This window comes from Schistocerca americana, chromosome X, assembly GCF_021461395.2.
Source record: "Schistocerca americana isolate TAMUIC-IGC-003095 chromosome X, iqSchAmer2.1, whole genome shotgun sequence".
NCBI classification, from domain to species: domain Eukaryota; kingdom Metazoa; phylum Arthropoda; class Insecta; order Orthoptera; family Acrididae; genus Schistocerca; species Schistocerca americana.
The window spans coordinates 584,348,176-584,374,724 of NC_060130.1; the positions used below are offsets into that span (position 1 = coordinate 584,348,176).

A 26,549-nucleotide genomic window follows, 5' to 3' on the forward strand; every position below is an offset into this window, starting at 1 on the left:
CGTTGAGGAAACACTGTTGGTAGCCCCTTAGTTCACTTGCGTCGTCAGTTGCTCAAAAGTTGCACGTTTATTCGCTTGTAAACATCTTCACAGCCGTCATTCAATCCTGTCAAAAATGGTTCAAATGGCTCTGAGCACTATGGGACTTAACATCTCAGGTCATCAGTCCCCTAGAGCTTAGAACTACTTAAACTTAACTAACCTAAGGACATCACACACATCCATGCCCGAAGCAGGATTCGAACCTGTGACCGTAGCGGTCGCGCAGTTCCAGACTGAAGCGCCTAGAACCGCTCGGCAACCAGCGGCTGGCTCAATTCCGTCATCTATGGTCAGTGGTGCACCACAGTTGCCTCAACGCTGGTTTTGGATAGAACCATTTTGCTGTTCACAGTATACTTTAAGCATGGCGGTCTACCGAGCAAGGTGGCGCAGTGGCTAGCACACTGGACTCGCATTCGGGAGGACGGCGGTTCAATCCCGTGTCCGGCCATCCTGATTTAGGTTTTCCGTGATTTCCCTAAATCGCTCCAGGCAAATGCCGGGATGGTTCCTTCGAAAGGGCACGGCCGACTTCCTTTCCTAGTCCGATGAGACCGATGACCTCGCTGCCTGGTCTCCTCCCGCAAAACAACCCAAAACAACCCAACCCATGGCGGTCTGTGAACAATTTACAAACTTAGCTGTTTTGGAAAAGCTTCCACCTTAGGCCCGAACGCCAATGATCATGCTCTTTTGGGCATCGTATAAATCGCTCCGTTTCTGCCTTACGACAACAACTGCACTGTTTCCCGTGTTGTCTCCCCCCGCCCCCGTCCTCCCGACTTTTTTTTACATACCCTCCACTGTTAATGCTGCCACCTGTCATCTGTGAGTGGTTATTTCACCTGGAAGTCAAGCATAGGTGGTGGTCACATTAACGTAACTGGATCGTGTATAATATTGCCTTCAAGTACATTTACCTTTCATAGCCCTTCCACATACTCTTCCACTTTTCAGCTCTCCCTTCTTTGTTTACAACCAGTTTTCACCTTGAGCTCGTGCTATTCATACACCTGATCTTTTCTCTAAACGTCTGTTTAATTTTCCTGTAGGCGGCATCTATCTTTTTTCCTCCAATTATATGTTTCTCTATATCCTTACATTTGTCCTCTAGCCATCATCTGTTGGTGAATCCGCCTGATAGCTGTGCACAGGGAGTTCAATTTATTTTCGACGGAAACTATTCAGTACAATGCTTCAGAAACGGAACTGGGAAACCAGTGCAGCAATGCTGAAATCGATTTGGAAAACTGCTGAACACACCACCAGCCAGCAAACCATCTTTAACGGGGTATGCAGTCTTATCTCTGTCTCGACTTCGTACTTCCGTCGGGAGCAAGCGATTAACATTTTACAATACTCGACCAAGTTAAACTGCGAAAACAGACGTTTTTAGTAAAGAGCCAATGTCACAGTTAATCATGTAGATCAGGGACAACAAAAATAACTGTCGAAGGTGCAGAGAAGGAAGATTCTTTTTCCATTTCTTGTCTACATTGAGGACATTTCAATCGGAGCTCCATGTCAAGTGGAGGAAGATGGGGGCGATATTCGGCCGTGGCCTTTACATATAAATCTTTCTGAAATTTGTCTAAGGAGATTTAGCGAAACCACGTGAAACCTAAATCAGGATGACCAGATGAGAATATTTCCGAATACTATTCCAGAGTTAACCACTGTCTTTCAGCATCTAGTTGACACTGACATTCTCTATACCGAGCGAGGTGGCACAGTGACTAGCACACTGATTCGGATTCGGGAGGGCGACGGTTCAAAGCCGCATCCGGCCATCCTGATCTAGCCACGTCTGGCCATCCTGATTTAGGTTTTCTGTAATTTCCCTAAATCGCTTCAGGCAAATGCCGAGATGGTTCCTTTTAACGGGCACGGCCGACTTCCTCCCCTAATCCGATGGGACAGATGACCTCCCTGTTTGGTCCCCTCTCCCAAAATCAACCAACCACCATCCTCTCTAGGTATTATTTAATGTAGGCCTACAGTCGACGACAACATTCGACGTCCTGGACCGGGACTCCACCTCGGAATCTTGCCTTTCTTACCAACTGAGCTAACGACACTTCCAGGAGTGCTGCTCCCGCAAGGTATGCAGGAGAACTTCTGTTAAGTTCGGATAGTAGAAGACAGGTACTCGCAGAAGTGAAACTGAGAGGGCGTGTCGTGTGTCGTGTTTAGATAACTCATCCGGCCAAGATTACTTCCAGTTACTTATGACCACAGCAGTTGAGTCCCATAGTGCTCAGAGCCATTTTGAATTACTTCCAGTTATAGGCAAATGTCCAGGTACGGCGCACACATTGAACACTGATGAAATGATCGAATGGCATCTTTGGCTAAGAGGCCTCGTCTGGCTTTGTTCGGCAGCCTTTCTACGTGACGCCACTTCGGTGACTTGCGCTTCGATGGAGATGACATGAAATGATTAGGACAACACAAACATCTAGTCGGTAAGCGAAGAAAATCTCCGACCCTTCCGAAAATCGAACCTGGGACCCGACGATACAGAGGCAGAGGAAGGAACGCGAACCACTACACCACCAGCTACTGACTGAGCATTAATTACTCGATGTAAGTGAAATATTCTTTATTCGTGGAAACTAAAATTCCAAATGCATTATGAACTACACGGTCCAGTCACATTAATGTTACCGCTGCTTATTTTCAGCGTCATAGTACTATAACTACTCACAGACGGCAGGTGGTAGCACTGGCAGTGGAGGATATATTAAGGGTGTCAGCGGATGCGGAAAACAGTGCAGTCTCCGTCGTAATGCAGAAACAGAGCGATTCATCTGAAGTCCAAAAGGCCATGGACATTGTCTTTCGGGCCAAGGATGGAAGCATTTCCGAAGTGGCTAAGTCTGTAAACGGTTCGCGCGCTGCTGTGGTTAAAACATACCGTGAATGGCAAAATGACGCCATCCAAAACCGGCGTCGAGGCAACTTTGCGCGCCAATGTCCATAGATGACAGAGGTGAACGACAAATGCGGGGATGTGTACGGACAAACAGACGTGCAGCAGTTGAGAAACTAACCGCCTAGATGAACCAAGGGGCTACCACCCGTGTCTCTTCAACAATCATTCATCGAACGTTGCTGCATATGGGCCTCTAGAGCAGGCACCTGGTGTATACACCCATCCTGATTGATGATGTTCTGCGACGAAGACTGGAATTTACACGCCAACACCGCTAGTGGATTTCCACTGAGAGCCGACACGTGGCCTTTCCACACGAATCACGTTTTATGCTCCGTCGGACAGATGGACGTTGCCTTGTACGGCATAGAAACACTCGTCGGAAGGGTACAGGTTGGAGGAAGGAGGGTTATGGTCTGGGAAATGTTTTCGTGGCATTCCCTCGATGATCACGTCATTCTGGAAGAAATATGTATCGACACAAGTACACTATGTGATCTAAAGTGTCGGGACACCCCCAAAGACATACGTTTTTCATATTAGGTGCATTGTGCTACCAACTACTGCCAGGTACTCCGTATCAGCGACCGCAGTAGCCATTAGACATCGTGAGAGAGCAGAATGGGGCACTCCGCGGAACTCACGGACTTCGAACTTAATCGGGTGATTGGGTGTCACTTGTGTCATACGTCTATACGCGAGATTTCCACACTCCTAAACATCCCTAGGTCCACTGTTTCCGATGTAATAGTGAAGTGGAAACGTGAAGGGACACGTACAGCACAAAAGTGTACAGGCCAACGTCGTGTGTTGACTGACAGAGACCGCCGACGGTTGAAGAGGATCGTAATGTGTAATAGGCAGACATCTGTCCAGACTATCACACAGGAATTCCAAACTGCATCAGGCGGAGGTGAGAAAACTTGGATTTCATAGTCTAGCGGCTGCTCATAAGCCACACATCACACCGGTAAATGCCAAACGTCGCCTCGCTTGGTGTAAGGAGCGTAAACATTGAACGACTGAACTGTGGAAAAACGTTGTATGGAGTGACGAATCACGGTACACAATGTGGCGATCCGATGGCACGGTGTGGGTATGGAGAATGCCCGGTGAACGTCGTCTGCCAGCGTGTGTAGTGCTAACAGCAAAATTCGGAGGCGGTGGTGTTATGGTATGGTCGTGTTTTCCATTGAGGGAGCTTGCAACCCTTGTTGTTTTGCGTGGCACTATCACAGCACAGGCCTACATTGATATTTTAAGCACCTTCTTGCATCCCACTGTTGAAGAACACCTTCAACACGATCGAGCACCTGTTCATAATGCACGGTCTGTGGCGGAGTGGTTACACAACAATAACATCCCTGTAATGGACTGGCCTGCACACAGTCCTGTCCTGAATCCTATAGAACACCTTTGGGATGATTTGGAACGCCGATTTCGTGTCAGGCCTCACCGACCGACATCGATACCTCTCCTCAGTGCAGCACTGCGTGAAGAATGCGATGCCATTCCCGAAGAAACCTTCCAGCACCTGATATAACGTATGCCTGGGAGAGTGGAAGTTGTCATCAAGGCTAAGGGTGTGCCAACACCATGTTGAACCCCAGCATTACGGATGGAGGGCGCCATGAACTTGTAAGTCATTTTCAGCCAGGTGTCCCGATACTTTTGATCACATAGTGTATGTATGGGTACTTGGGACGGTGTCCACCCCTAAATGCATTTTTTTTTCCTCGGCACGTTAGCATTTACCAGCAGGACAATGCAATGTGTCACACAGCTCGCAGTACTCGCGCATGGTTAAAATACCACTAGGGTGAGTTTATCGTACTTTTCCGGCCACCAGTCTCCCCGGATTTAAACCCAGTCTGGAATCTGTGGGAACACCTCGATCTGGCTGTCCCGCCATGGATCCTCAGCCGATAAACCTCGTTCAGCTGGCCACAGGACTGGATTTGGCATGGCTACTGATCCCTCTCGGTACCTTCTAGAACCTCGTTCACTGTCTTCCAGCACGTCTCGCGGCGGTCCGCGTTGTAAGAGGTGGGCTAGTCAGGCTTTTGGTAGGTGGTCACATTAATGTGACTGAAAAATGTAGTTTTGCCTACAAAAATTGTGTGATTGGATTGAAGAGTTCCTGGATAACAACGCAGCATGTCATTCTCAATGGAGAGAAGTCTTCCGAAGTAAGAGTGATTTCAGGTGTGCCACAGGGGAGTGTCGTAGGACCGTTGCTATTCACAATATACATAAATGACCTTCTGGATGACATCGGAAGTTTACTGACGCTTTTTGCGGATGATGCTGTGGTATATCGAGAGGTTGTAACAATGGAAAATTGTACTGAAATGCAGGAGGATCTGCAGCTAATTGACGCATGGTGCAGGGAACGGCAACCGAGTCTCAATGTAAACAAGTGTAATGTGCTGCGAATACATAGAAAGAAAGATCCCGTATCATTTAGCTACAATATAGCAGGTCAGCAACTGGAAGCAGTTAATTCCATAAATTATCTGGGAGTAGGCATTAGGAGTGATTTAAAATGGAATGATCATATAAAGTTGATCGTCGGTAAAGCAGATGCCAGAGTGAGATTCATTGGAAGAATCCTAAGGAAATACAATCCGAAAACAAAGGAAGTAGGTTACAGTACGCTTATTCGCTCACTGCTTGAATACTGCTCAGCGGTGTGGGATCTGTATCAGATGGGGTTGATAGAAGAGATAGAGAAGATCCAACGGAGAGCAGCGGGCTTCGTTACAGGATCATTTAGTAATCGCGAAAGCGTTACTCCAGTGGAAGACTCTGCAGGAGAGACGCTCAGTAGCTCGGTACGGGCTTTTGTTGAAGTTTCGAGAACATACCTTCACCGAGGAGTCAAGCAGTATATTGCTCCCTCCTACGTATATCTCGCGAGGAGACCATGAGGATAAAATCAGAGAGATTAGAGCCCACACAGAGGCATACCGACAATCCTTCTTTCCACGAACAATACGAGACTGGAACAGAAGGGAGAACTGATAGAGGTACTCGAAGTACCCTCCGCCACACACCGTCAGGTGGCTTGCGGAGTATGGATGTAGATGTAGATACGTAAGAGCAATTTTTCCCTTTGTACCGAAACAGTGAACAGCAGTAGTTAGTTAAATAAAGTAACAGTTTTTTGTGTCAAGTAGGGCCATAGCAGTTACCCGTAGATAGGCTGTATACCAGGCTAACTGTAGGTTGCTGAAGTCTGAATACAGTTGTCAAGTAGGTAATGCATGGAGGTAGAACAGGAAGCTGAGTTTGTTGCAAGACTTTCAGATGAACATCTTTCACACAACCCTCGCTTAATTTTAAATGACTTATCTCGAATTATTAGTACCCATCTTCTCAGCCTTATCTGACTCCCTTATTTCTCGACGCTGCCCACACTGCCTGCTCCACCATCGGAAGTAAGCCAGGATTCCGGTATGTCTTTCCAGTAACAAAATACAGATCTGAACGATGTCAGGCACCACAAAGTAGTATACTGGTATGAAACAGCTTCTCAGGTGAAAGACGGAAACCAGTTACAGAGTACGGAAGTGGAGTCAAATAGTAAACGACTGAAACTGTGCATTACAACACAACAAGGAAACTGAGAAAACCGCACCTTCGGTGTTGAATCATCCCTCGCAGCTGCACAGCTTTCAATGAATTTGCCTCGTATGTTTATCATTATGCTATGACGACGATACTGGTGCGTCTCAATGATGTTTCGCCAATGGTGGAAGACTCCCCATTTCTTCAAATCAGTAAGATATACAAATCAGTTTGTACATTGAATGGCGACTCATTAAAGGAAATTACATAAATCTGATTCCAGCTGGTGGAGGACAGTGAAAGTGACAATCATCCGCTGCTTAAAGTCTATATTACAGTTTGTGATATAGTGATTATCTCGTATAAAGAGGCAATAAAGGGAGATTAGAGTAGAAGAGCGTGCATGGATTGAGGGAAATCGCGGAAAACGTAAATCTGGATGGCCGCATGGAGATTGAAACCATGTTCACAGGGTCCAGCGTTTTAAACACGGCTCCACACCGCTTTGTGAATTGATGTTTTAAAACTACGCCGCGGCCTTTGAAACAAAAGGAGAGTCTAGGCAACCTCTGTTTGTGTCGGTTTTACTTCCAGTTATTCCGTTTATCCTACCATTTAACACCTGGTAAGAAATGTGTCCCCGTGGAATCCACCAGGTAACAGAATTGGAACATCCCGTAGATAACAACTTGACCTGTAATGCATGCGCGATTCCGAATGATGTGTGGGGCTGCGTTTTCGTATCCCTGTACATTACTTGACGACTTTTTCAAGAAACGTATACGAATGAGTGTTAAGAATATTAGATGTGTTACTGTTACCATGATAACAAGTTTTGCTGCTTTAAGGTTCAAATGGTTCAAATGGCTCTGAGCACTATGGGACTTAACTTCTGAGGTCATCAGTCCCCTAGAACTTAGAACTAGTTAAACCTAACTAACCTAAGGACATCACACACATCCATGCCCGAGGCAGGATTCGAACCTGCGAACGTAGCAGTCGCGCGGTTTCAGACTGTAGCGCCTAGAACCGCTCGGCCACTTCGGCCGGCCTGCTGCTTTAAGTGCTTTGTTGCATATATTTCCACAGCTATCGTCAAAATTTCTGTTTTTGGATGACAGAGTACTTGTGGAGGAGAAACAAACTGCCCAATAGCGAATTTCAGGAACGTTAGTCTCTCAAAAGCTGTTAAAGTGACTGGAGTTCGGTGCTTATGTATGTGATAGCGGATTCGGCCTTGGACGTATCGAAGTAGCCACGACTCACCGCAGCGAAGAGCGCTGTGCAGCCAGGGCGTGGCGATTGTTCGCTCTCTTTAAGACGTTGTAATTCCCCCACCGGTGGTGGAGGTTAACCAGGGGCTAGAACAAACTAACTTTATCGGATTATCGCTGGCCGCTGCGGTCAGCAGCTCGCCCTCCCTAGACGTCTTCGGCCTTCACCACCAAAGATAATTGTACGGCCGGAAGGCGAGTTCAGGGGTAGGAGACGCGCTCTTGCCAGTCGCTGACCTTCACCGTCTGTCGTCAGCTGCCAACGGGAAAAGAGCACAGAAACGCCGCAATGTAAGTACAAACTCTAGCTCGACTGGCAAAAAGTAATTCCACTTCCGTCCTCTGCTGCGATAGCAACAATATCAGTACCACGACGTGATTAAAAGTAACGTCTCCGAATTTCTTATGTCAAAAATCCTAAGGTCTTTTAAATTAAAAAAAAACGTTACTAACATCTGTATCTTTATTCTTCATGTCTACATATTTATTTCTCAATATAGTCGCCTTGGCGAGGAATTCATTTCTCCCAACGAGAGACAAGTTTGTTGATACCGTCACTATAGAATGTTTGACTTTGTTGCGGAGCCTCAACCTCTCCTCTGCTTGTACCGCTTCATCACTATCAAAGTGGAGTTCTTGAAAGTGTTCTTTTTGTTTTGTAAAAGGGATGAAATTCAGATGGGGCCAAGTCGAGACTGTAGAAGGGTGATCGATGACAGTGAACGCAAGACGTCGGATTGTTGCAGATGTCGCAGCGCTCATGTGTGGCCTGGCATTATGCTGCAGGAGAGGGCGTTACGTCTGTGGAAAAACTCTTTGAACTCGAAACTCGATTACAGCACGTTGTTTCTCACGCACCGACATGGTTACATTACATACTGCCATGTTAAATGCTACAATTCGGAACCTTCTAGATGCAGAAGACTGCAAATACGTATTCACATAAAAATTTGGAGGCATTACTTTTCAGCAGGCAGCAGGCCCTGTTAGAAATTTCACGTAATGGCCGTGAGCATTTTGACGCAGACGCTGAATATAGGATTAATTATCAGTAACACTAAGTAGCTACAAATCCATCGTTTAATGCCCAATTTCTCGTGCAAATAAACGAGTTACAGAATGAAGTGGCAAAATAAGATAGTTACGAGACTCGTATTCATTGGGGATGATGCTCACATCGCCGTCAGACTTCTGGATGTAGATTGTCTGCGCTTCCCTCAAATGACTGCAGGCATTTGCCTGGACGAGTGGTCCTAAAGAGGCATCACTGATTTTCTTCCCTATGCATGTTGCATTAAGATCTTGCTCCGTTACTAATTTCTGCGATGCCGTTTAATTCTGTAGTCCCGTTTTGTCACCATATACTAACCTAATTAGGCTACGTCTTGCATATTGCGTCGTGGCTTCTCGCATCATTGACTAATAAGACTTTCACGGTACAAGCGTACTTCACCACCTCCTGGAAAGTTTCACTGAATTTCACGAACTTCACTGAACTTCACGAACTATCCAATTCAGTGTGTTTACCAAGCAACATTTCATAATCCGTAGCCGAATGCTTAGCGTCGCTGCTTTCGGTGCAGAAGGACTTGGACTCGATTCCCGTTACCTCCTCAGGTTTTTTTCCGAGGTAGGGTGGTGTGGTATGGGGTCCACTCATCTCTTGTGAGGCCAGAAGAGGAGCTGCTTGAATTAAAAATCAGTAGACTTATCAGGAGTCATATGCTGGCAATAACGGATGAAGGGACTGACGATATGTTGATCACGTTTCCCACGATAATAGATCGCTGTTCGTAGTGTTTTGTGGGCAGCAGTCGGACACTCTGAACAGGCCTAAGGCCTAATCGGTGAGTAATGTTTACAGTTCGCAACTGACAGACGTATTTCCAGGTAGTGGAATTTAATTTAATTTTCTTTCTTCACAAAGTCGTGCAACACAATTTACATTTAAAGCCATTACATTCTAATGGCAGGTAGTACCAAAATTACTTTCCTCTCTGAGTGTAGATAAGAGATGAGTGAACACAGGTTCAACAACGTCATCGGGAATGATGGAAATGTTTACGGGTTGTTAAATAAGAAAAACATGCTAGAATGTCTGATGGTTTCGAAACAATTATTTGTCTGTAGTTAGATATTAAGATTTTCTTAATCAATCGGATCTTTGTAGGAGTATTGGGGATATATTCCAATATAATAAGCCACATAAGGTAGATAGTGTTACATAATGGCAAATAATTTACAGATAATATGAAAAATGTCAAGTACTTGAGTTTACAGCAGGTGTCAAGAACAAACAGCATCATTGATTACTGTCAAAAAGGTCATTTGTAATGATTCAACTCGATCGTATTAGAATAGTTCTTTCCCTCGGCACACCATACATAATGAAACTGATTGGCCTGGTGGTGGTCGTTCATGCCTGTACTTAAAAGTGGCGACAGGGACTTCAACATTAGTGATCCCATCGATAATAGATGGCGACGAAATGGATCCTGTTCAGTATTGTATTATCACAAATTTCTTATCTGCAAGAACAAATCTGGGTAACTGAAGCTTTATGTTTCGAATTTCACGAGAGTTTACTTTCAGTAAGAATAGCACCTTAAATAGAAATTGCAGTGTGTAAACAGGCCATGAATCTGTTATTTGTGAAAGTTCCACGCGAGCATACGCTGTCACACGTAAAACAGTATGCTCTTGTCATATAAAATAGCAAACATTGTAATATACGCTTCCGGCAGTAGCTCACCACGATGATATTACCGCAAAGCATAGGGATTTCATCAATTCACCGACCGGTATTGGCTCAAATCTTGTTAAAGCTTGCAGACACTGTCTTACGAAGGACTAATTTAAATGATTGGCGCTCCCCTCCTTTGATTCCACAAAGTTTCCAATGGTAATCCTCTTAATCGAATAAGAGTATATTTCTGAAACTTTGCAGACGACGTGTCTTGTGAATGTAAATGTGTTTTTGAGTAGTAGTCTGCGTGCACTCGGCTCTCACGCCAGAGAAGACGGCCACATAATTGCTTCTGTCACAGATTTCCCCCTCATCATAGAGCTATTGGTACAGCCGATACAAAAAGCCCTTTTACACTAGAACGCAATCATTTGTCCCACAAAAGTAAACGGTTCAGGTACTTGCGTTTTATAAAAACGCGTAATAAGCCAAGTTAAACCCTTCATATAGTTTTCGTTTTCGTGTTAATCTGCCAGTTTGAGGAAAAAGGTCAAAGTCTCTTATCTGCCCAAATAATCTGAATCACATACGACTCTCGCGGCAACACAGTCATCAGTTTCCAGAAGACTTGTGACGTATTCTTCTTATTTCGCTCGTTCTAGAGTATATTAAGAACATGTAGAATGAGTTCCGTACGCTACAAATAACTTCGTGTGAAGTGACATTAGCGTTTCATCTTACGAGGGGCGTTAAATAAGTAATGCAACACTTTTTTTCTGAAAGCAGGTTCGTTTTATTTAGGATTCCAACACACTGCATTATTCCCCATTCTTTTGGCTACAAAACCCTTTTTTTCAATATAATCTCCGTTCAAGGCGACAGCCTTACGCTCCCTTACTGGGAGGACCTGTATGTCGGCACGGTACCGCACCACTAGGCGACATCGGAACCAACGTCTTTCTGTACCAGTAACGTCCCCATCATCCACGTACTACTTCCCGCGAACTACATGCTGCACTGGGCCAAACAGATGGAAGTCGGAAGGTGTGAGATCCGGGCTGTGGGGTGGAACCCAGCGGGCACACCTCTGGCAGATGAGTGTGTCAGCACTACCAACAGAGACGTCCAGTTGAACAGCGAGGCGTTTGACTGAGAGCCGTCGATCATCTCGAATGAGTGTGTCCGCACGTTCCAACATTGCAGGAGAAGTGAATGTAAATTTATGCGGCCGGTCGACACGCGGACGGTCGGACACGTTCTCGCGACCTTGTTGTAATAAAGGCATCGCCTCGCCCAACGACTCACCGTGCTTTTGTTCACTGGCAAGTCTCTGTTGACATTATGCAAGCGCCTATTCATATCTACAGTACTCTGGTTCTCCGCCTAAAGAAACTCGGTAACGGCTCTGTGCTTGGAACGCACTTCTGTTACAGAAGCCATTTTGGAGGCTAAGTGTAGCGCAGCAACATACCGGAACTTTCTGAAACTATTAAGCTCTGCGGCGGGAATATTCCACCATGTCCCACAACTAATTCCTATTTTTCAACTGAAACTGGTCGATAAAAAAATGTGTTGCATTACGTATTGGACACCCCTCGTATAATCGAATTTATGAAGGATGCTTCCGAGATGCAATGGGGAACCAGTCAAGGACTTATCCTTCAGATGGAATATCAACGCTTTTCTCTGCCCGAAATCATACAGTCTGTATGTTTCTGCCACGTTACCTCGTGCTCTCCACTGCAACACTCGCTCTCGCTGCTAAATACTTCATTTTTTGTTGTTGTTGCAGAAGCATCCAATTGTCTACGAATATATGATTATTGAACTGCGCGGGACTAACTCTAACCAGGAAGAAATTAACATACTTGCGATGCCGCTATACATAAAATGGTGATAGTCGTTTCTAAGTATTTCACTGTGATACGTTTCCTCTTTGGTGTAGAAATCGTGCAATATCTTATCAGTTTGATTATGATCATTGTTACGACTGCAGTGGGGTAGATACGTAGTCGGCCTTGCCTTTCTAAACATACTTTTGAAATAACTCGTTGGATAGCTTGGACTAATCTGATATTAATTACATTCAGGCACCTTTCTTTCTTTGGGTTTTAAAATCCGATTTGCGGGAAAATCACTAATGACGCATTAGATAAATTATCTTCGCTTATTGAAAGAAATAACGAAATGAGTAAGTAACCTGAAACCATTCTTGATTAGGACGTCACCAAAGGATGGATCAGATCCGAAAAGAGACTTTCCTTTCTAGAAAAGCTCATACCTTATATAAAGGACTAAATTCCAGTAAAACGAAAGTATAGAGACTCAAACGAAATTATCCATGATAATGCAGTCTCAACTATCGTTCAGTATGGGCCTGACGTTAGCTGTCGAATTCGGGCTACAGAAAAGAAAGGTAAGAAATGAAGGAAGAATGATTCATACTTTCGCTCCATCGCGGACGAGATCATTAGAGACGTAGCAGTTTAGACAAGAACGGGAAAGGAAATCGGCAGTGACTTTTTCGCAGAAATCATCCCGTTATTCGCCTTAAATTATTCAGGGATACCACGGAAGTTCTAAATATGGATGGGACTTGTATTAAGTTCTCCCAAAATGCAAGTCTGCCAGGTTCGATTGTATCTAAAAGTTTCATTAATCCAGATCATATCTGCAAAGAATGAAATAAAGAAAACTGGAGGATTTTTTAAGTAACCATGAGATATCGACAGTTAGGCCAAAGACATCTATGAAAAACGAAAGAGGAGCTGAAATTGTAGTCTTAGACAGACCCGAAGGCAGAAAACATGAAGTATATGGCTATGAAAACCAAGATGATGATTATAATGGTCACGGCGATGACAATGACGACAGTTCTAATATATTGATCTAAGCCATTCACAACACACGACAGCGTTAATTAGTCAAATAAAACAGAAAATATCCTGTATGAAAGATTCAGTGTTTAAAGCATCCTTATAAAAAGCATTATGCTCGCAATCGAATCTGAACAACTGCTTGAAATCAGCGTGCGATAACGGTCTAACTGATAAGTCGTGCACGTGTGCGTCGCAACATTCAATACCGTTACTAGTACCGTTTTAACAGAACCGCGAGACCACCAAACTGCACATTGTGAAACGTACCTACCTACAAGGAACTCATCGATGTGACGTAGAAGATTCGTGCGATTTCCACTAAAAACCTGTAGAAAGTTTCTTGGACAAAGTCAAGGAATCGCATTAACAAAAAGAGTTTTGTGTAACAGTTTACCCGTTACATCAACTGAATGTGTACGGAAAGAAGTGAAAAATCCTTAAGCGTTATCAAAGCACTGTTACAAAAATCTGCACTCGAAGCTCGCTAAAAGTTGCTTGTCAGTCACTATATTTTATTCAAAACACCCACACAAAAATTTGAGGAGTATAGTTCTCATCTTCAGGATTTTAACTTAACCTAACCCAGAAATTAGTGTCTGTTTTTGTAAGTCTATTAATCGTGTGAACGAATGTAGCCAGTAATAACGACGTCAAATGTAGACAGTATACATCTTATCCGATACACACATAGCACAAATCCAATGATACATGGTAGCACTTGGTTTCGCTCAGGATCAGGCACACGCCTTATCATGGATATTTATTTCGTGTAAAAGTAAGTCACCTGAAAAAAGGAGTTCCACTCGCATTGTGTGGTATATATATATATATATATATATATATATATATATATATATATATATATATATATATATATATATATATATATATATATAATGTAGGGGAAGTTCTCGTGATTAAATCATATGTTCAGTCGCAGACATATGTAATTCCATTTGTACTGAATAAAACAAAAAATATGATATAATAATGTCGTATAATACTGGTTATGTTTATGTATTTCCATCTTTTCAGAGATGGTTGCGGGGCTCGGCTGTTCGATACAGAACGTCAAATTAAACACTTTCAGCCATATAGTTACCAAATTTATTTTATTTGGCTACCAGTTTGGGCGATTTACTACGCTACGCGTTGCTGCTTGCTATAGCGATACCTCCTGTTTGCTTTAGTTATAGCTATAGCAAGCAGAAATCTACTAATACCAGTATTGCTGGCCCCTGTTTTAATAAGAACCGAGGTGGAATCCTCTTACACGTCGGTCAGGGGCCCGAAAATGATGTAGTGAATCGCCGAAACCGGTAGTCAACTAAAATAAGTTTGCAAACTAGACAGCTGAAAAGTGTAATTTGACTCCCCCCCCCACGCTTCTATCCGTTATCAAATCGGTGATTCCTTGATCCCTCGGGAAGTATCCTACGAGTATATCCTCTTCGTTAGTCACGTTACGCCAAAAATGTCTTTTTTCTCCAGTTCGATTCAGCATCTCCTCATCAGTTAGTTCATTCATGAGTTTAATGTTCTTGCAGGGCAGCTTCTCTGCAGTCCCATTTTTAATCCTCACATGCTCTACTTCACTCAGAATTTTCAAGTTTTCATTGAAGTACGATAAGGCATCTAAGGGGGCGATCAAGAAATTTCCGTTTGAGAGGCTTGCTACAGCGTTCTGCAACCCAGCGCGACTCCGATGTGGGTATATAAACACCAACATGTTGGCAAGGAGTTAGTGTGGCCTTCGATCGTAGACATTTTGGAGGCTCCTCATGTTAGTCTCGTCTAAGTAAAGCCATAAATAAAAAGTTGAAAGGAGAAAAAGTGCAGCAAAACAGAATGAAGTGAATAAATCTGTGCCGGCCGCGGTGGCCGTGCGGTTCTGGCGCTGCAGTCCGGAACCGCGAGGCTGCTACGGTCGCAGGTTCGAATCCTGCCTCGGGCATGGGTGTGTGTGATGTCCTTAGGTTAGTTAGGTTTAAGTAGTTCTAAGTTATAGGGGACTTATGACCTAAGATGTTGAGTCCCATAGTGCTCAGAGCCATTTTTTTGAATAAATCTGTAAGCAGATATTACCGACTCGACGGCTGAGTTAAAAGCATGGGAAACAAAAGCCATAAGTTTTTCATACGGGGTATTCGAGTTATAACAGCGAAATGATTATAAATGATTAGAACATTACATTTTCTTTTCCCTTTCAGGGGGCACCCTACCTATAATCGTAGCTAATTGCGGTACTGTAACACCAAGTTTATTATTACTACACATCCTTTCGTCCTCCACTGCTGCGTGATGACAACGTATCTACAATTGATTTTTGAGAGATATTGCGCGTGAAGATTCCAGATATCTACAGTAACTGCTTGTCAGAACTTTCGATTGTATTTGTAAATGGAGTTTAACAGATCAGAGAATGATATTAACTTGGCACGCCATGACAAACAAAATTCTCCGAGAAGCTGCGGTGAAGCACTTGTGCCGGAAACAGCACAATATCCCGCGGAGAAAAATCGCGGCAGAAGGCGGGAGCGAGCGTAGTTTTCGGCACAGGCTGTGGCAATCACTGTAACAACACGTCTTTGCGGCCTGCTGAGCTGTAGTTACGTGTGTAGGGAGACATAACTAACAACATTGTCCCTCGTAACAAGCTAACCCTGTTACACCCCCGCCGCAGTGATGACATTATAGTTTTTAAACCGGCAGGGTGGGGGCCTAGCGAGGGGAGGCAGTTCTTTGACGACTGTCACATTCCCGCCACCCTCGCGTCCCCCGCAATACCTCCCTCACGTCCTTCGCTGCGAAATGCAAATCCGATCATAGAAAGCAGCTGATGATGGCACAGCTAACCTAAATCCAATTTCCATTGCCCAGCGATGATGCAATTAGTCGCCACTTATTGTAAGCCAAACTCGGTTAATTGAAGGCCCGAGCGGGGCGTAGGGGAGGTAACAATAGCACGCGCTAGCTGTTAGCTCTCAAATCTACATTCGCGCCGCGGCGCTGAACATTCCTAAAGAGGAGGGAGGTGGCGTGTGACGCATACATGCGTGTGGAATAAGTCGCCACAGTTCACCGAACAGCCCCGCTCAAATAACGGAGCACTGCTTCCGCACGGGTGGTCGTGAAAGCCAGGTGCCACTTGTTAATTCCTTTCGTATCACACATACTTGCGACATGAGGTAGGAACCAGGACGCATCCGGCCAGTGGAGTGAGCGGTAGCACCAGGGGCTTCATTCCTTGGCACTCGCTACCTTAGTTAACGAATACAAAGGTCACTGAAATCTCATCTACAAGACCACCCGAAACTAATGGAATATTATTCTCACAGACATTAGAGATTGTCATCAATGGCGATTTTTCGTCATTTATTCTTACTGTAAAAATCAGTATGGCTATGTTTCATGTCCATGTCCCTGGACGTATAGATTTTCACACATTGCATAGGTGAAGTTCGGGTGATATGGAATACTATTTTCTTTTGTAGTTGTATCTCCAAACTGAACTCAGTGTTAACTCTCAAACACACCTGATCCTAAAAGTCAACTGCTTGGAAATTGGTGTCTGTATTTCTCTAAATAAAACTCAAAGAACTTACGGCCAAAAAGAGTTTTAAAAAACGTTGCACTTGGAGGCTTATAAGGAATCTCTGGGAAATAATGAATACGGTTGTAAAAGTGCAGATAATCGTGTAAATATGGTGGAAAATTTTTTATGTACACAAAATACAATTATGAGGTTGCTCTTGATTTAAACTCTTAAAAGAACCATCAGTAACAGAAAAAATAATTTGATTCGACAGCAAATGTGTTACGTTTATTAAATTAAAAACAAAGTTCTTGAAGCAATTATCTGTTTATGTAGTAGAGGTGATTCATTTCACATTGATCTATTTGAGTAAGCCACAAATCTAACCTTCGTTACCTGCACAATCAATGTGGGTTTTTTGGAATAGCAAGTATTCCATATTGCCCGACATGTTACTTGGACTTTACAACGTTTCAATAGAACCAACTCTATCCACAGCCTAAAATCGAGCGATACATTACGACGTACTACTCTTTTACGTAATAAACTGATAGTTTAAATTGTTATTATACATTTTCAATAACTACAGCATATTTTAAAAAACATAGCCAAATTTTTTTTCAAATTACGAAAATAATTTTTCTGCGCCGTAACTCACACGATGTCTGGAGACGAAGTTGGCTCGTTACATAGCATGACTGAAACATTTTAAAGCAGACGATGTTTCTCCTGTTTGGGAGCATCACTCGACGGTTAAGAAATCAAGGTATTCCATATTGCCTACCCGACTATTTCATAATACCCAATTTCATCTACCCGCGTATAATTTTATCTATGTTTCTCATTCTTCTTTTCCAATTTTTCGTTGACTATCTGGCCGTAAGCAGGGGCCATTTAGTAAGTCGGGCAAAAACAGAGGAAGGAATCGCCTGTGTAGTTATCGAAAGAACTTCCACAGCATTCGCCTGGCTTTTTTCTAATGAAACCAAGGAAAATCCAAATCAAGATACGTGGACGGGTATTTGAATTTCACTCCTCCCAAATAAAAGCATAATTGTGACCCAAAGTATAATTGACGATTAAAATTAGTGTAATTACAACAGGATAGAGATAAATGATATAGGTACCTTCCAGAACGTAGCATTTGCTGTTGGGACCACTCTATTATTGTAACAGGGTCCATTAACAACAGTCTGTAGGACACAATGTGTCGTAACATTAGGGATTAGTCTATAATGGCATACCTCAATTTGCGCAAAAACATAGTTGCCGTCTAACCGGTATGGGATCACCATTATGATACAAGCTAGGCGGAACCATTTTGGCAGTAGGGTCTTCCGTCAGCCCCAGATGTTTTGTATTCGCTACCATGCACCATGGCTTATCTTCGGCGACAATGATTGCTTCCATACACAGACGTAGTCTTCTGCTGTCTCTTGCATTGGGATTCCCAGCATAGTGGCCCAGTGCTCAGTTCCAGTTCCATCCTGATTTAGATATTCAGCGAGTTTCCAAAGGTCATTCCTTCCTCGTCCTTGTCCAATTAGAGCTTGTGCTCCGACTGTACACAATTCGACGTCGACGAGACGTTCAACCCTAATTTTCATTCCTTCAACGTAGGCCATAGGTTAAACACTCTTTCCTTGTCCTACTCCTGCATGTTTGGGTACTAAAGTCAAATTAGCACAACAAAGCGCTACCTACACTGTTTTCCAACAAGACAAGAAGCCATCGTATGAGGTCCACAGTATTCATGCCACTTTCGCGACAGGGCAGCAGATGTATCTTCGTTAGTCATCTTGTATGTTAGACATTTCGGACAAACTGATGCGCATATCACTCGGCTCTGTGTTCCAGAACTCAGAACCAACCGACAGTGTATTTGGTATCCAGACAGCTTCAGCTTCATGGAAAGTTCTGAGGAGGATAAAATATGTTTCTTCCAGTTCATTTTGCCACTTTCAGAAGCTCTTGATTCAAGTCATAGTAACTTTACTGAAAATTGATGTTACTATACTAATTATTGCGTTTTATTAAAACTGTTATCGTTGTTTGTCCCCCCGTTATTCATATAAAGGATGTTCCAGGAAGAAAGGTCAATATTCAGGGATATGACAGGAACGATCATTCGAAGCAAAAAAGTCTAGTAAACATGGGCTCTACAATGCATACCTAAGAGCTATGAGTACTTCTTCATCTTCAATACTGTGAAACAAATCTTTTCTATAGCAAGCTCTTCGCTCTTCGTATTTTGAGTGGAGGCACTATGGATCAATTCATCAAAAAATTGTCGTTTTAAACATGGGCTCTGAAACGCGTACCTTAAAAGCTATGAACACTTGTTCAGCAAAAAAGTGGCTCAAATGGCTCTGAGCACTATGGGACTCAATATCTGAGGTCATCAGTGCCATAGAACTTAGAACTACTTAAACCTAACCATGCCCGAGGCAGGATTCGAACCTGTGACCGTAGCGGTCGCGCGGTTCCAGACTGAAGCCTCTATAACCACTCGGCCACACCGGCCGGCACTTGTTCAGCAGAAGAGATATATTTCATAGTAGCCAAGATGAACAAGTGCTGATAGCTCTTAAAGTATGCACTTCAGAGTCCATGTATATCGCACATTTTGTATTGTTTTTGTCCATAATACCACCTCTCAAAATGTGGGTAGTAAAGAGCATGCAGCTTGCAGTAAAAGGGATTTATTTCATAGTATCGAAGATGAAGTGCTCATAGCACTCAAGGAATGCATTTTAGAAACGATGTTTACTAGACTTTTTGCTTCGAATGATCACTCCTGTCATATCTCTGATTATCGACCATTCCGCCTAGGACACGCTGTATGACGACAATTTTAAGCTCCTCCTACAATTTTTAAATGGTATTTCACATGCATTGCTGCAGCCGTCAAGCTGGGATTCGCATGTACAGTATCTAGCTATTCCATATTCCACATACACACATCAAAAAAAGTTTTGCATCGCCTCAATTCCGAGAGTTGCGGGACCTGTACAGAAAATGGGAATAGAGATCAACATAAACATCATTTCCGCCCTTTTTATTGCTGATGAAAACTACACATTGCATGTTTTACCACCATACAGCGAGACCTTCAGAAGTGGTGGTCCAGATTGCAGTACACACCAGTACCTCTATTACCCAGTAGCACGTCCTTTTGCATTGATACGTGCCTGTATTCGTCGTGGCATGCTATCTACAAGTTCATCAAGGCAATCTTGGTCCAGATTGTCCCACTCCTGAACGGCGATTCGGCGTAGATCCCTCAGAGTGGTTGGTGGGGCACGTCGTCCATAAACAGCCCTTTTCAACCTATCCCAGGCATGTTCGATAGGGTTCATGTCTGGAGCACATACTGACCACCAGTCGAGCGATGTCGTTATCCTGAAGGAAGTCTTTCACAAGATGTGTATGATGGGGGCGCGAATTGTCGTCCATGAAGACGAATGCCTCGCCAATATGCTGCCGATATGGTTGCACTATAGGCTGGAGGATGGCATTCACGTATCATAAAGCCGTTACGGCACCTTCCATGACCACCAGCGGCGTACGTCGGCCCCACATAAAGCCACAGCAAAACAGCCTGTGCAGCCACTGTGAGTAGCTTAGTGACGGCACCATTGCAGCGAAGACAGACCCGAAACCAACATGCACCACAATAGTACAAATTTATATGCTAACTTGATCCGCAGATGATGGAGAGAATGAATGAATGTATGATGAGAAAAAAGAATTAAGTCAGATACTTATGTGAGAGGAAAATGCAATTTTTATGGAGGACTGAAATTCGAAAGTAAAAAAAGGAAGATAAGGGAAAATAATGAGAGAATGTTGCCTGGAGTATGGAATGAAAGAGGAGCCCGTGTCGCAGAATTTTGTACAAAGCATAATCTAATAGTCACTAACATTTGGTTTAAGAATCATCAAAGACGGTTGTATAAGTGGAAGAGACCTGAAGCCACGTGTAGGTTTCAAATATGTTACATAATGGTAAGACAGATTTTTAAACAAGATTTTAAAGTATAAGACGTTTCCAGAGGCAGATGTGGACTCTGATCGTAATGTATTGGTTATGAAACGTAAGTTAAAAATTAAGACACTTCAAAACGGTTAAAAATTAAAGAGATAGAACATGTATAAGTTGAAATAACTAATGATTATTGAGAGTTACTTAGGTAGCATTAGACAACGAGTGACTGAAACAGGAGGAAAGAATGCAGTACGAGGGACGAACGAGTAAAGGCATCAGTGGATCAAATAGGTAAAAAGACAAGGCCTAGCAGAAATCGTTAGATAACAAAGGGCATACTGAAACTGAAGGAAAGAGAAAATATAAAAATATAGGAAATAAGCAGGCGAAAGGGGGTGCAGATGTTCCAAAAATGAGATTAGCAGAAAGTGTAAAATGGCTAAAAAGGAAAAGCTAGAAGACGAATAGCAAGGCTGCGGAAACACGTAGTATAACTAGGGAAAAGGTAGATACAGCCTAAAGGAAGATTACAGATACCTTTGTAGAAAAGACAAGCAATTGCATGAATATCAAGAGCTGAGATGAAACAGCAGCAGTAATAAGCAAAGATCGGAAAATTGAAAGGCTGAAGGAGTATATAGCGAGGATTTACAAGGGAAATTAGCTTGAAGAAAATTTTACGAAAAACGGATGAGGAAGTAGGTGAAGGTGACCTGGGAGGTGTGATATTGTGAAAAAGAGTTTGATTGAGTACTGAAACTCTTAAGTCAAAGCAAGGCCCTTAGAACGGACAACATTCCCTCAGAATTAGTGACATCCTTCGGTGAGTCAGTCGTTGTTGCAACATATTGACACCAATTATTTACGGAATAACAGGAAGATTAGTAGAAATCGATCTCTGGGAAGACAAGTTTGGTTTCCGGAGAACTGTAGGAACACGCGAGGCAGTAACGACCATACGACTAAAGAGAAACAAACCTACTTTTATGGCATTTTTAGATTTACAATGGCTTCTGACAATGTTGAAGGGAATACATTCTTCGAAATTCTGGAGGTGGCAGGGATAAAATACCTGGAGCGAAAGTTTAATACAGCTTCCACAGAAACTGGACTCCAGTTATAAGGCTCTAAATACATAAAATGGAAGCAGCATTAGTTGAGAAGCGAGTGAGACACGGCTGTAGCCTATCCACTATCTGTCTCCTGAGCAAGCAATAACAGAAGCCAAATAAAAATTTCGAGAAGGAATTAAAGTTCAGAAAGAAGAAATAACAGACGCTGTAATCCTTTCAGAGACAACAAAGGACTTGGAAGAGCAGTTACACGGTATGGACAGTGTCTTGAAATGAGGCTGTAAGATGAATATTTACTAAAGTGAAACAAGAGTAATGGAATTTAGTCGAATTAATTCAAGCGGTGATGGGGTTATTAGATTTGGAAATGAGGCTCTATAAGTAGTAGATGAATTTTGGTGTTTAGGCAGCTGGAGAACTGATGACGGCCGAAGTAGAGAGGATATCAGATGTAGACTGGCAATGGCAACAAACGCGTTTCTGGAAGGAGAAATTTGTTAACATCGAACATAGATTTAAATGTTACGAATTCTTTTCTGAAGGTATTTGTCTGGAGTGTACGGACGTGAAACTTGGGCGATAAGCAGTTTAGATAAGAAGAGAATTGAAGCTTTTGAAATGTGGTAATGAAGAAAAATGCTGAAGAATAGATGGGTAGATCATGTAACCAATGAGTAAGTACGGAACCGAATTAGTGAAAAAAGAAATTTCTGACGTAAATTAAACAAAAGAAGAGATCGGTTGATAGGACACATTATAAGACATTAAGGAATCGTGAGTTTGGTATTGAAGGGAGACCAGGGCTTGGCTAAAGTTCGCAGATTTAAATTGGTACAGGTTGCAGTAGTTATTGTGAGATAGAGAGGCTTGCTCAGGAATGACTAGTCTGAAGAGCTGCATCAAACCAGTCTTCGGACTGAAGACCACAAAAAACAACAACAAAGTTTAAGAAACGTCTATGAATTCCCTTGGATGATCATATGACATTTGCTTCTCATGTGGATGATGTAAAAGGAAATGTGCGTAGAAATCGCACCGCACAGCTATATCTTAAGCATTTACGATGAAATAACAGAAGACACTTGGGTGGGATGCACAGCGATGATAAGGCCCCATAGACAGCTCGTGATGCCTGGAAATTTATAGCTTCTTGTTCTGTGGTGACGTCAACTGGATCTGTGTATCTAAAAGAGAATAACTTCTTGATGGACAGAGAAAGTGAATTACGTTTAAGTGTACTAAAGTCCGAATAACCTGCGCTGTCGAGATTACAAACCTACAATGGTGCGATGGCGTTTGACATCGGTGTAGCGGCTTGTAGTAAAAAATGGTTCTGAGAATGTGTCCAGAAAAATGAGGAGAGGTTTTAAGGTATAGTTCTGTATCACCGTAGTCAGTTCAAATGTCTTGGGTCAAATTCCAATCTCTCCACGGTATGTCATGTTCTGAAGGCACTACTGATTGTGGTAAGACCCTCATACAGGGGCGATGACCTGGTGGCATGGAGAGAAGGCTTTGGTGTTTCACTCTTTCCCTTCCTTTTATTCCAGATTCATCCACCTAACATAAGTACAACATTACACTTCATTGCACGAGCAATCATTACGTCAATTCATACGTTATAGGTACACCTAATATTCAAATGACAGATTCGAAGAATCATAAAGCTATTACGAATCTACGAAATATAAGTTGAGAACTGAGCAAGGGATTCAATATTATTTTTAAATTAGAATTTAGAAATTTGAGAATCTATATATCTAGAAATTCAGGCACGAAAGCTCAAAATCTTGCATTCTTGGAATTCTGGTGTTGTTAGTTATGCAGCAGTACTTCGATGAAGTTTGGATGGTAACACAGGGGTACTGGCGGAAGTAAAGCTGGGAGGGTATATCGTGAGTCGTGCATAGATAGCTCAATCACTAGAGCATTTGCCTGCGAAAGGCAAACGTACCGAATTCGAGCCCTGCCTGGCACACTGTTATATTCACTCAGGGGGATTCGAATCACCGGTGACTCCGCTGCAAACGAAAAATTCACTCTGAAGACAATAATCCACTCATTCGCCTGAAGTGATTAGTGCTACAACTGGGTATCTAAATCGGCGTGATCACTTAGAGACCTTTCTCCATTTCCCAGGAAAGAAACTGAATATTCAGGGAACAGATGAAACAGAACTGACTTTTAAAGCAAAGAGACACTTACCCTTAACGCTTTTATTCGGCGGCGGGCCGTCGCGACTCCATGGCGGGTCGCCGTGCCCCGAGAAGTCGCGCAGCTTGAGGTAGGAAATGGTCAGCCGGATGATGGACGCCTTGTCCAGCTGCGACGTAATGGCGGCGGGCAGGGGCAGCATCTTGGCCAGCTCGTAGAACTCGAAGTTCTCCTTGCCGCGCCGGATGCGAGCTGCATCTCGACTCTTCTCCTTCCGCACCTCCAAGATACTGCAATCACAAATTTATTTATTTAATTAACCTCACAAGACTAGGACCATCGGGTCCTCTTTTACATCTAAGCAGGTATTCTACATATTTTATATTACAAGCATTACAATAAATATGTTACATGTCACATCTAATACACACTATCTAATCAAAAGTATCCGGACTCCTATTAGTGGACATTAATATGGGGTGTGTCCAACCTTCGCCTTTATGACGTCTTGTACTATGCTGTGGATACCTGCAGAGGAATAGCAGCTGATTCGTCCTCCAGAGCCGACACCAGAGAAGGTGGCTATGTTGGCTCCTGGGGTTAGACGTTGCAACTTATTCCAGAGGTGGTCCATTCGGATCAAATCGGGACTCTGGGCTGATCAGACCATTTCGGGAATGTTATAGTCCACAAACTATTGCCACAGAGATGAAGTTTTATAACAGGGTGCAATGCCATGTTGATACATTCAGTCACAGTCACCAAAGCGTTGCGCTACTGTAGGCGGTACACAACGCTTTAATATAGTCTCATATTCTTCCGTACTTAAAATTTCTTAAGCACAATAAAGAGAGCACAGCCTAGCCATGAAAAACGCACTCATATTGTAACAACACCTATTCCGCACTTTGCTGCTGGCATTACGCTTGATTGCAGACAGCGTTCTCCAGGTATTCACCAAACCCAGACCCTCCTGTTGGATTACCGTCACTCCAAATCACTCATTTCCAAGCATCCAGCATCCACTGGAATCGCTCTTACGCCATCTCAAGCGTTGCTTAGTATTGTCTACAGAAATGTGTGGCTTATCAGTAGCTGCTCAACCACTGCACTCCATTATTTTTAACTCACTACGCACGACCATTGTCCTAGCTCGACTAATGGTAGCACTGTGAAACTCACGAATGATTTCTTCCGTTGATCTAATGAGATTTTATGTAACTACCCTTCACAATGCGCGTCGGCCCTGTCCGTCATCACATGAGGTCTGCCTTGTCTTGGTTTCAGTGTGGTCGTCCCTTAGCGTTTCGAATTCACAGTCACACCATCAACAGTCAACTTTGGCAGCTTTGGACGGGTTGAAATGTCACTGATGGATTTGTTAATCAGGCAACATCCAATCCAATGACTAGTTCCGGTTCAACGTCACTGAGGCCTCCTGTGTGACTAGTTCAGCTCTTACTGCTTCTTTATTGACAACACATTACTGCCGGTTTTATTTTATTCTGTCGGGCTATGTCTTTCGTTGCATTTATCGGTCAATTTCGCGTTACACTGAGTTGTCGAGATACTTTTGATCAAATAGCGTACAAAATTTGGAAGTTGCTATAATGTAGAAAAAAACAGTTTATAATCGTTCGTGATAAATACAACAATAAAGAGGCGTTAGAGGAACCTAGATTTTTAACTATAAGCGCTAGCAGTAATGGACTTGAGAGCAGAGGTGGAAGAGGCAGAGAATGGGCAAAACGATAAAACACATTTAATGAAGATAGGTGAAAAGGAAGTGGCGTGACTGACTCAGAAACGAAAAGGGAAATGAGCGTTTCTGAGAGAAGAGAGTATTTGCTTTGGATTTTGAGAGAGAAAACTGGCCATATGCAGGGTGCCTTAAACTGCGAGGGACTGTAGAGGGTTTCGCCGATCATCAGGGCTAAGTTCGAAGCGAACTCATCAGTGAAGGCAATTCTACTCCACTCACTGAGATTCCAGGCCGAAGGCGTGTCTGGAGACGATCCGGATAGCTGTGGGATACCATCCTGACTGTCGCCCGCCGTACGTCCCGACAACCGGGCGGGATGATCTCGGGCGTCATTTCTTTTTATACCAGGACCCCTTTGGTTGTCATCAGCTTCACCCTTAAAGCACAGCGGTACGTTTAGTTGCCGTTCGTGGCAAGTCATCCTGGGCTTACATTACAGCAAAATAATGCCTGCCCCCAAACAGCGAGAGTTTCTACTACTTGTCTTCGTACTTGCCAGATTATCCCTGAGCGAGTGAGGTCAAAGGATCTCTCCTCAATTGAGAACACTTGGAGCATTATGACCAGGTAACGCCAACCAGGTTGAGATTTTGACGATCCAACGAGTCAATTGGACAGAATTCTGTACGATATCCCTCAGGAGGACATCCA

At 43.3% G+C, this 26,549-nt stretch overlaps 1 protein-coding gene across 1 annotated transcript in view; it reads right to left on the reverse strand.

Annotated features, from left to right (window-relative positions):
• Positions 1-26,549, reverse strand: part of LOC124556191 (protein trachealess-like) — a 319,751-nt gene that overhangs the window by 178,117 nt on the left and 115,085 nt on the right. The window contains exon 2 of the mRNA XM_047130185.1: positions 24,188-24,426. Coding sequence (XP_046986141.1) covers positions 24,188-24,426 — 239 coding nt within the window. The remainder of the gene's footprint in view (positions 1-24,187; positions 24,427-26,549) is intronic.